The following is a 10,358-nucleotide window of genomic DNA, read 5'->3' on the forward strand; positions in this document are numbered from 1 at the left end:
CCAGAGGTGGGTGGTCAGAAAGGCAAAGCATCATGGACCGGGTGATGTCAGCAAGGTGACTCCACGTCTTCATAGGCAGGTGGCGGGGGCGGGTCCATAGGCAGGTGGCGGGCCCATAGGCAGGTGGCGGGGGGCGGTCTCCATAAGCAGGCAGGGGGGGGGGGATGTGTCTCCATAGGCAGGCGGCTGGGGGGGGGGGGGGTCTCCATAGGCAGGCGGCTGGGGGGGGCCTCCATAGGCAGGCGGCGGGGGGGGGGGGGTCTCCATAGGCAGGTTAGACAGCGGTGCATTTCTAATGGAATAGAAAATAAATAGTAAAACAAGCTTAAAAATGGTGGGGACTCGGCGGAATCATCAGAAGTGTCGGCTCCTACAAGCCACGACTGAACCGCTGTCTGGGGGAGGGGCCACATTCCCATCCATTTCTTACTGTCAAGCCTCCTAGTGGTAACAGCATGTACCCGCGGTCTGTGTCCCCCAATGTAAGGGTATGTTCACACACAGTGTTTTCGGCTGTTTTTCGGGCTGTAATTGAAATAAATGAGAAAACTTGCGTTCTGTTCCGATGGGCCGTTTTTGTTTTTTTCAAAACGGCCACGAAAAAGAAGTGCAGGACACATCTTGGGAAGTTTTTTGGAGTCGTTTTTCATAGACTATTAAAAACCCCTCCAAAAATGGCCGTAAAAAATGTAGCGAAAATCGCGAGTGCCTTCAAAAACGTCTCAAAATGAGGAGCGGTTTTCCCTTGAAGCTCCGTGTTTAGTCTCGTGTGTGAACATGGCCGTACGAACAAGAAAATGGAAAGAAAAGATCAAAAAGTTGAATGAACCCCAAAACGGCAGCAATAAAAACCACAGCTCGCCCCGCGAAAACCGCACCGCTCAATCCACGGAAAGGAATATCAATTTGTTATCACCGCAATCGTTTCACCCGCAGGAAAAAAAATGTGATCAGGTCGTTTTTAACCACCACAAAAACACCCAAAAAATGGCGGAATTGCACAAAAAAGAATCCCAAGGCCGTGTTCACGCGCAACAAAAGACGTTTTTTACGGCGGTTACTGGAGCGGTTTTTCTATTGAGTCGGCTCAGGGAGTGACACGCGCTTCTTTTTACGCCCCGTCGGAACAGAACGCCGGATTTCCCATTGATAACGGGGGGCAGATGTGTGTAGGCGTGCGGCTTCCAACGTTCACGGCCCGAAAAACGGCTGAAAATGTCCCGCGTGACTCGCCCGGGGAGATTTACTTTACATTATTTGGTGCAATTAAAAAAATCCTTCCACAAGAACAAAAAGTGTCCGGATTCTTCACTATTGGACGGCGCCGGATGATCAGATCCGAATAATAAGCAATCAGAAGAAAACCCTCCACGAGCGCCCCCTGCAGGCCGGGCACAGACAACAAATCACCACTCACCGTTACGCGGCATAAACTTCAGCTTGTAAACCAGTTCTATGGCCGGGAGCAGGAAAGCGAGGGTCTTACCACTGCCGGTGCGGGCGGAGGCCAGAACGTCCCTGACGGGGAGAAACCGGCACGTCATATATATCCTAATACACAGCCCCATATACACCCGCCACCCCCCATATACACCCGCCACCCCCCCATATACACCCGCCACCCCCCATATACACCCGCACCCCCCATATACACCCGCCACCCCCCCATATACACCCGCCACCCCCCCATATACACCCGCCACCCCCCCATATACACCCGCCACCCCCCCATATACACCCGCCACCCCCCATATACACCCGCCACCCCCCCATATACACCCGCCACCCCCCATATACACCCGCCACCCCCCCATATACACCCGCCACCCCCCCATATACACCCGCCAACCCCCCATATACACCCGCCAACCCCCCATATACACCCGCCACCCCCCCATATACACCCGCCACCCCCCATAGTATCCACACACCCCCATATACACCCGCCACCCCCCCCATAGTATACACACACCCCCTACATCTACACCCCCATATACACCCGCCACCCCCCCCTATACACCCGCCACACAGCCACCCCCCATATACACCCGCCACCCCCCCATATACACCCGCCACCCCCCCATATACATCCGCCACCCCCCATAGTATCCACACACACCCATATACACCCGCCACACAGCCACCCCCCCATATACACCCGCCACCCCCCATATACATCCGCCACCCCCCATAGTATCCACACACACCCATATACACCCGCCACACAGCCACCCCCCCATATACACCCGCCACACAGCCACCCCCCCATATACACCCCCATATGCACCCGCCACCCCCCATAGTATACACACCCCCATATGCACCCGCCACCCCCCCATAGTATACATACACCCCCTACATCTACACCCCCATATACACCCGCCACCCCCCCTATACACCCGCCACACAGCCACCCCCCATATACACCCGCCACCCCCCCATATACACCCGCCACCCCCCCATATACATCCGCCACCCCCCATAGTATCCACACACACCCATATACACCCGCCACACAGCCACCCCCCCATATACACCCGCCACCCCCCCATATACATCCGCCACCCCCCATAGTATCCACACACACCCATATACACCCGCCACACAGCCACCCCCCCATATACACCCGCCACACAGCCACCCCCCCATATACACCCCCATATGCACCCGCCACCCCCCATAGTATACACACCCCCATATGCACCCGCCACCCCCCCATAGTATACATACACCCCCTACATCTACACCCGCCACCCCCCCATATACATCCGCCACCCCCCCCATATACACCCGCCACACAGCCACCCCCCATATACACCCGCCACCCCCCCATATACACCCGCCACCCCCCCATATACACCCGCCACCCCCCCATAGTATCCACACACCCCCTACATCTACACCCCCATATGCACCCGCCACCCCCCCATATACACCCGCCACACAGCCACCCCCCATATACATCCGCCACCCCCATAGTATCCACACACCCCCATATACACCCGCCACCCCCCCATAGTATACACACACCCCCTACATCTACACCCCCATATACATCCGCCACCCCCCCCATATACACCCGCCACCCCCCCATATACACCCGCCACCCCCCCCATATACACCCGCCACCCCCCCATATACACCCACCACCCCCCCATCTACACCCCCATATGCACCCGCCACCCCCCATAGTATACACACCCCCATATGCACCCGCCACCCCCCCATAGTATACACACCCCCTACATCTACACCCCCATATACACCCGCCACCCCCCCATATACACCCGCCACCCAGCCACCCCCCATATACACCCGCCACCCCCCATAGTATACACACACCCCCTACATCTACACCCCCATATACATCCGCCACCCCCATAGTATCCACACACCCCCATATACACCCGCCACCCCCCATAGTATACACACACCCCCTACATCTACACCCCCATATACACCCGCCACACAGCCACCCCCCACCATAGTATCCATACACCCCCATATACACAGCCACACCCCCATATACACCCCCCCATAGTATCCACCCCCCCCCCATATACACCCGCCACCCCCCCATATACACCCACCCCCCCCATAGTATCCACACACCCCCATATACACCCGTCACACAGCCCACCCCCCCCCACACACACACACGGCAAAATGTATCAAAACTAGTGCACAGGATAAGCGGAGCAGTTACTCATGGCGACCAATCAGGATGTTGTTTTCATCTTTTCCAACAGCCTCAGAGAAATAAGAGGTGCGATGTGATTGGCCGCTCCGGTAACTTCTCACTTTGCAGCGTCTCACCTTCCCTCCAGGAGCGGTCGGATGGTCTTATGCTGAATCTCCGTCATGTGAGTGAACGCCATGTCCGTCACGGCCCGCAGCGTGTTCTCATTCACCAGATCGGCCAGAGAGGAGAACGCCGTGTCCTCAAACGCCCCTAAATACAGAGCATCATGACATGAGCACGGGCCGCTGACAACCCTGACAACCGTGATCGGGGGTCACTCACCTGTCAGACCCATGGGTAAAGCAGGCTCCTCCCCCTCCTCCTCATCTCCCGCCTCCTGCGCCGACACTTTCAGCTCCTCCTCCTCGTTCTTTGGACGTTTTGCATCTGAATAGGAGAAATAATCAGGTTGTCACATGACGGACGCGTCCCAATCCGGAGTCACCGGCAGCGCCCCCCCACGTGCTGTCACCGCAGCGGCAGCCAATCTCCTCCCGACCGCTGGCGAAGTAAATAACACGCGACCGCGAGCTCCGCGCAACCCAATCACATCACAAAATATATATGACAGGGGAGCGGCCGGCGGCCGACAGGAGCGCAACAGACACGAAAACAAGACGCGAAAACCAGGAGGTCAACGAGAGGACGCGCCGCAACCAACACCTCCCCGAAGGACTATATGCGGGGTACGGACTAGTTATGGGGTCACTCCCGGACGATGCATTATGGGTAAATACGACGGAACCGGGTACGGACTAGTTATGGGGTCACTCCCAGACGATGCATTATGGGTAAATACGAGGGCACCGGGTACAGACTAGTTATGGGGTCACTCCCGGACGATGCATTATGGGTAAATACGAGGGCACCGGGTACAGACTAGTTATGGGGTCACTCCCGGACGATGCATTATGGGTAAATACGAGGGCACCGGGTACGGACTAGTTATGGGGTCACTCCCGGACGATGCATTATGGGCAAATACGATGGCACCGGGTACGGACTAGTTATGGGGTCACTCCCGGACGATGCATTATGGGCAAATACGATGGCACCGGGTACGGACTAGTTATGGGGTCACTCCCGGACGATGCATTATGGGTAAATACGATGGCACCGGGTACAGACTAGTTATGGGGTCACTCCCGGACGATGCATTATGGGTAAATACGAGGGCACCGGGTACGGACTAGTTATGGGGTCACTCCCGGACGATGGATTATGGGTAAATACGACGGAACCGGGTACGGACTAGTTATGGGGTCACTCCCAGACGATGCATTATGGGTAAATACGAGGGCACCGGGTACAGACTAGTTATGGGGTCACTCCCGGACGATGCATTATGGGTAAATACGAGGGCACCGGGTACGGACTAGTTATGGGGTCACTCCCGGACGATGCATTATGGGTAAATACGAGGGCACCGGGTACGGACTAGTAATGGGGTCACTCCCGGACGATGCATTATGGGCAAATACGATGGCACCGGGTACGGACTAGTTATGGGGTCACTCCCGGACGATGGATTATGGGTAAATACGACGGAACCGGGTACGGACTAGTTATGGGGTCACTCCCAGACGATGCATTATGGGTAAATACGAGGGCACCGGGTACAGACTAGTTATGGGGTCACTCCCGGACGATGCATTATGGGTAAATACGAGGGCACCGGGTACAGACTAGTTATGGGGTCACTCCCGGACGATGCATTATGGGTAAATACGAGGGCACCGGGTACGGACTAGTTATGGGGTCACTCCCGGACGATGGATTATGGGTAAATACGAGGGCACCGGGTACGGACTAGTTATGGGGTCACTCCCGGACGATGCATTATGGGCAAATACGATGGCACCGGGTACGGACTAGTTATGGGGTCACTCCCGGACGATGCATTATGGGCAAATACGATGGCACCGGGTACGGACTAGTTATGGGGTCACTCCCGGACGATGCATTATGGGTAAATACGATGGCACCGGGTACAGACTAGTTATGGGGTCACTCCCGGACGATGCATTATGGGTAAATACGAGGGCACCGGGTACGGACTAGTAATGGGGTCACTCCCGGACGATGCATTATGGGCAAATACGATGGCACCGGGTACGGACTAGTTATGGGGTCACTCCCGGACGATGCATTATGGGTAAATACGATGGCACCGCAGTGAGTAAGACATTCCCATCATGGTTCACGGTACTGCCCCTCCCCCGTCCTCACCGTCCTCCTCGGTCACCAGCTTCCTCCTCTTCTTCTTGGTGACGCCCGGGGTCTCCTCCATGTCTCCACTACCCGGTGTCGGCGGTCTCTCCTCACTGACAGCGGCGACGACGATATCCTCCTCCTCCTCAGCCGCCAGTACACCTGAGACAGACAAGAGGTGAGCGGCCACTCTCTATCACCCTCTCCCGCCGTCTCGCTCTCTCCCCTCTCCCGCCGCCGTCTCGCTCTCCCGCCGCCGTCTCGCTCTCCCGCCGCCGTCTCGCTCTCACTCTCACCCTCTCCCGCCGCCTCTCTCCCCTCTCCCGCCGCCGCCTCTCTCCCCTCTCCCGCCGCCGTCTCGCTCTCCCGCCGTCTCTCTCTCTCACCCTCTCCCGCCGTCTCTCTCTCCCTCTCCCGCCGTCTCTCACCCTCTCCCGCTGTCTCTCTCTCACCCTCTCCCGCCGTCTCTCTCTCACCCTCTCCCGCCGTCTCTCACCCTCTCCCGCCGTCTCTCACCCTCTCCCGCCGTCTCTCACCCTCTCCCGCCGTCTCTCACCCTCTCCCGCCGTCTCTCTATCCCCTCTCCCGCCGTCTCTCTATCCCCTCTCCCGCCGTCTCTCTATCCCCTCTCCCGCTGTCTCTCTCACCCTCCCGCTGTCTCTCTCTCACACCCTCCCGCTGTCTCTCTCTCACACTCTCCCGCTGTCTCTCTCTCACACTCTCCCGCTGTCTCTCTCACACTCTCCCGCTGTCTCTCTCTCACACTCTCCCGCTGTCTCTCTCTCACACTCTCCCGCTGTCTCTCTCACACTCTCCCGCTGTCTCTCTCACACTCTCGCTGTCTCTCTCACTCTCCCGCTGTCTCTCTCTCACACTCTCCCGCTGTCTCTCTCTCACACTCTCCCGCTGTCTCTCTCTCACACTCTCCCGCTGTCTCTCTCACCCTCTCCCGCTGTCTCTCTCACCCTCTCCCGCTGTCTCTCTCACCCTCTCTCTCACCCTCTCCCGCTGTCTCTCTCATACTCTCCTGCTGTCTCTCTCTCACCCTCTCCCGCTGTCTCTCTCACACTCTCCCGCTGTCTCTCTCACACTCTCCCGCTGTCTCTCTCACCCTCTCCCGCTGTCTCTCTCTCACACTCTCCCGCTGTCTCTCTCACCCTCTCGCTGTCTCTCTCACTCTCCCGCTGTCTCTCTCTCTCACTCTCCCGCTGTCTCTCTCTCTCACTCTCCCGCTGTCTCTCTCTCACACTCTCGCTGTCTCTCTCTCTCACTCTCCCGCTGTCTCTCTCTCACTCTCCCGCTGTCTCTCTCTCACCCTCTCCCGCTGTCTCTCTCACCCTCTCCCGCTGTCTCTCTCACCCTCTCCCGCTGTCTCTCTCACACTCTCCCGCTGTCTCTCTCTCACACTCTCCCGCTGTCTCTCTCTCACACTCTCCCGCTGTCTCTCTCACACTCTCGCTGTCTCTCTCACTCTCCCGCTGTCTCTCACTCTCCCGCTGTCTCTCTCTCACACTCTCCCGCTGTCTCTCTCTCACACTCTCCCGCTGTCTCTCTCTCACACTCTCCCGCTGTCTCTCTCACCCTCTCCCGCTGTCTCTCTCACCCTCTCCCGCTGTCTCTCTCACCCTCTCTCTCACCCTCTCCCGCTGTCTCTCTCATACTCTCCTGCTGTCTCTCTCTCACCCTCTCCCGCTGTCTCTCTCACCCTCTCCCGCTGTCTCTCTCTCACACTCTCCCGCTGTCTCTCTCACCCTCTCGCTGTCTCTCTCACTCTCCCGCTGTCTCTCTCTCACTCTCCCGCTGTCTCTCTCACCCTCTCCCGCTGTCTCTCTCACCCTCTCCCGCTGTCTCTCTCACCCTCTCCCGCTGTCTCTCTCACCCTCTCCCGCTGTCTCTCTCACCCTCTCCCGCTGTCTCTCTCTCACACTCTCCCGCTGTCTCTCTCACCCTCTCCCGCTGTCTCTCTCACCCTCTCCCGCTGTCTCTCTCACCCTCTCCCGCTGTCTCTCTCACCCTCTCCCGCTGTCTCTCTCACCCTCTCCCGCTGTCTCTCTCACCCTCTCCCGCTGTCTCTCTCACCCTCTCCCGCTGTCTCTCTCACCCCCTCCCGCTGTCTCTCTCACCCTCTCCCGCTGTCTCTCTCACACCCTCCCGCTGTCTCTCTCACCCTCTCCCGCTGTCTCTCTATCCCCTCTCCCGCTGTCTCTCTCACCCCTCTCCCGCTGTCTCTCTCTCACCCTCTCCCGCTGTCTCTCTCACCCTCTCCCGCTGTCTCTCTCACCCCCTCCCGCTGTCTCTCTCACCCTCTCCCGCTGTCTCTCTCACCCTCTCCCGCTGTCTCTCTCACCCCCTCCCGCTGTCTCTCTCACCCTCTCCCGCTGTCTCTCTCACCCTCTCTCTCACCCTCTCCCGCTGTCTCTCTCTCACACTCTCCCGCTGTCTCTCTCACCCTCTCCCGCTGTCTCTCTCACCCTCTCCCGCTGTCTCTCTCTCACCCTCTCCCGCTGTCTCTCTCACCCTCTCCCGCTGTCTCTCTCTCACCCTCTCCCGCTGTCTCTCTCACCCTCTCCCGCTGTCTCTCTCACCCTCTCCCGCTGTCTCTCTCACCCCCTCCCGCTGTCTCTCTCACCCTCTCCCGCTGTCTCTCTCACCCCCTCCCGCTGTCTCTCTCACCCCCTCCCGCTGTCTCTCTCACACCCTCCCGCTGTCTCTCACCCTCTCCCGCTGTCTCTCTATCCCCTCTCCCGCTGTCTCTCTATCCCCTCTCCCGCTGTCTCTCTCACACCCTCCCGCTGTCTCTCTCACCCTCTCCCGCTGTCTCTCTCACCCTCTCCCGCTGTCTCTCTCACCCTCTCCCGCTGTCTCTCTCACACCCTCCCGCTGTCTCTCACCCTCTCCCGCTGTCTCTCTATCCCCTCTCCCGCTGTCTCTCTATCCCCTCTCCCGCTGTCTCTCTCACTCTCGCTGTCTCTCTCACTCTCCCGCTGTCTCTCTCACACTCTCCCGCTGTCTCTCTCTCACACTCTCCCGCTGTCTCTCTCTCACACTCTCCCGCTGTCTCTCTCTCACACTCTCCCGCTGTCTCTCTCTCACCCTCTCCCGCTGTCTCTCTCACCCTCTCCCGCTGTCTCTCTCACCCTCTCTCTCACCCTCTCCCGCTGTCTCTCTCATACTCTCCTGCTGTCTCTCTCTCACCCTCTCCCGCTGTCTCTCTCACACTCTCCCGCTGTCTCTCTCACCCTCTCCCGCTGTCTCTCTCACCCTCTCCCGCTGTCTCTCTCACCCTCTCCCGCTGTCTCTCTCACCCTCTCCCGCTGTCTCTCTCACCCTCTCGCTGTCTCTCTCACTCTCCCGCTGTCTCTCTCTCACTCTCTCACACTCTCCCGCTGTCTCTCTCTCACCCTCCCGCTGTCTCTTCTGTTGGTTTCTTTCCCGGATTTTCTCATTTCTCTTCTGGAGTTTCCTCCGCAGCAGCTTCATCTGGAGATCCGCCATCCTGCGCACACGTGGGAGCGACGGGACGTGACGTCACCAAGTTACGGGTCCTAACACGTGACTGAGCTGTCCAGTGTAATGCCTGATAATAGAGTGAGGGGTCCTGACGGGTGACTGAGCTGTTCGGTGTAATGCCTGATAATAGAGTGAGGGGTCCTGACGGGTGACTGAGCTGTCCTGTGTAATGCCTGATAATAGAGTGAGGGGTCCCGACGGGTGACTGAACTGTCTTGTGTAATGCCTGATAAACGAGTGAGGGGTCCTGACTGGTGACTGAGCTGTCCTGTGTAATGCCTGATAAACGAGTGAGGGGTCCTGATTCACCTTCTCCAACCAAAAATGTAGGCGACTTTACAGTGTACCAATCGGTGTGGTGCTGGGGGAGGGGCTTCAGGCGGCGCAATGGTTTGCTTACGTCATGCCGTGATGCGCAGACATTTTTGCATGGTGAGGAATAAACAAGCAAATCCGACCATTTTAATTTTTCCAGCAATGCGGGTCAGGGTATGTGCACGCGCACTAATTACGTCAGTAATGGACGGACGTATTTCGGCCGCAAGTCCCGTACCGAACACAGTGCAGGGAGCCGGGCTCCTGGTATCATAGTTATGTACGACGCTAGGAGTCCCTGCCTCTCCGTGGAACTGCTGTCCCGTACTGAAAACATGATTACAGTATGGGACAGTTGTCCTGCAGCAAGGCAGGGACTCCTAGCATCGTACATAACTATGATACTAGGAGCCCGGCTCCATGCACTGTGTTCGGTCTGGGACTTCCGCCCGAAATACGTCCGTCCATTACAGACGTAATTAGTGTGTGTGAACATAGCCTAATACTGCGACGTGGCACGGAAACGACCTTTATAGTTAATGAAGAGCATTTGGCTTCCATTTTCCTCCACAATCCTAAA

The 10,358-nt window shown here is 57.9% G+C and overlaps 1 protein-coding gene across 2 annotated transcripts in view; it reads right to left on the reverse strand.

The window, feature by feature from the left end:
• Positions 1 to 9,517, reverse strand: part of DDX18 (DEAD-box helicase 18) — a 44,948-nt gene extending 35,431 nt beyond the window's left edge. The window contains exons 1-5 of one of the 2 annotated variants that reach the window (XM_075828986.1): positions 9,355 to 9,517; positions 5,972 to 6,115; positions 4,025 to 4,129; positions 3,817 to 3,952; positions 1,418 to 1,518 (exon numbers count right to left, since the gene is read on the reverse strand). In XM_075828986.1, coding sequence (XP_075685101.1) covers positions 1,418 to 1,518; positions 3,817 to 3,952; positions 4,025 to 4,129; positions 5,972 to 6,115; positions 9,355 to 9,448 — 580 coding nt within the window. In that variant the 5' untranslated portion in view covers positions 9,449 to 9,517. Of the gene's footprint in view, positions 1 to 1,417; positions 1,519 to 3,816; positions 3,953 to 4,024; positions 4,130 to 5,971; positions 6,116 to 9,330 lie in introns of both variants that reach the window. The other variant, XM_075828985.1, reaches the window with a different exon arrangement.
• Between the last annotated feature and the right edge of the window lie 841 nt (positions 9,518 to 10,358).

The sequence above is a fragment of the Rhinoderma darwinii genome, chromosome 6 (assembly GCF_050947455.1).
Source record: "Rhinoderma darwinii isolate aRhiDar2 chromosome 6, aRhiDar2.hap1, whole genome shotgun sequence".
NCBI classification, from domain to species: Eukaryota; Metazoa; Chordata; class Amphibia; order Anura; family Rhinodermatidae; genus Rhinoderma; species Rhinoderma darwinii.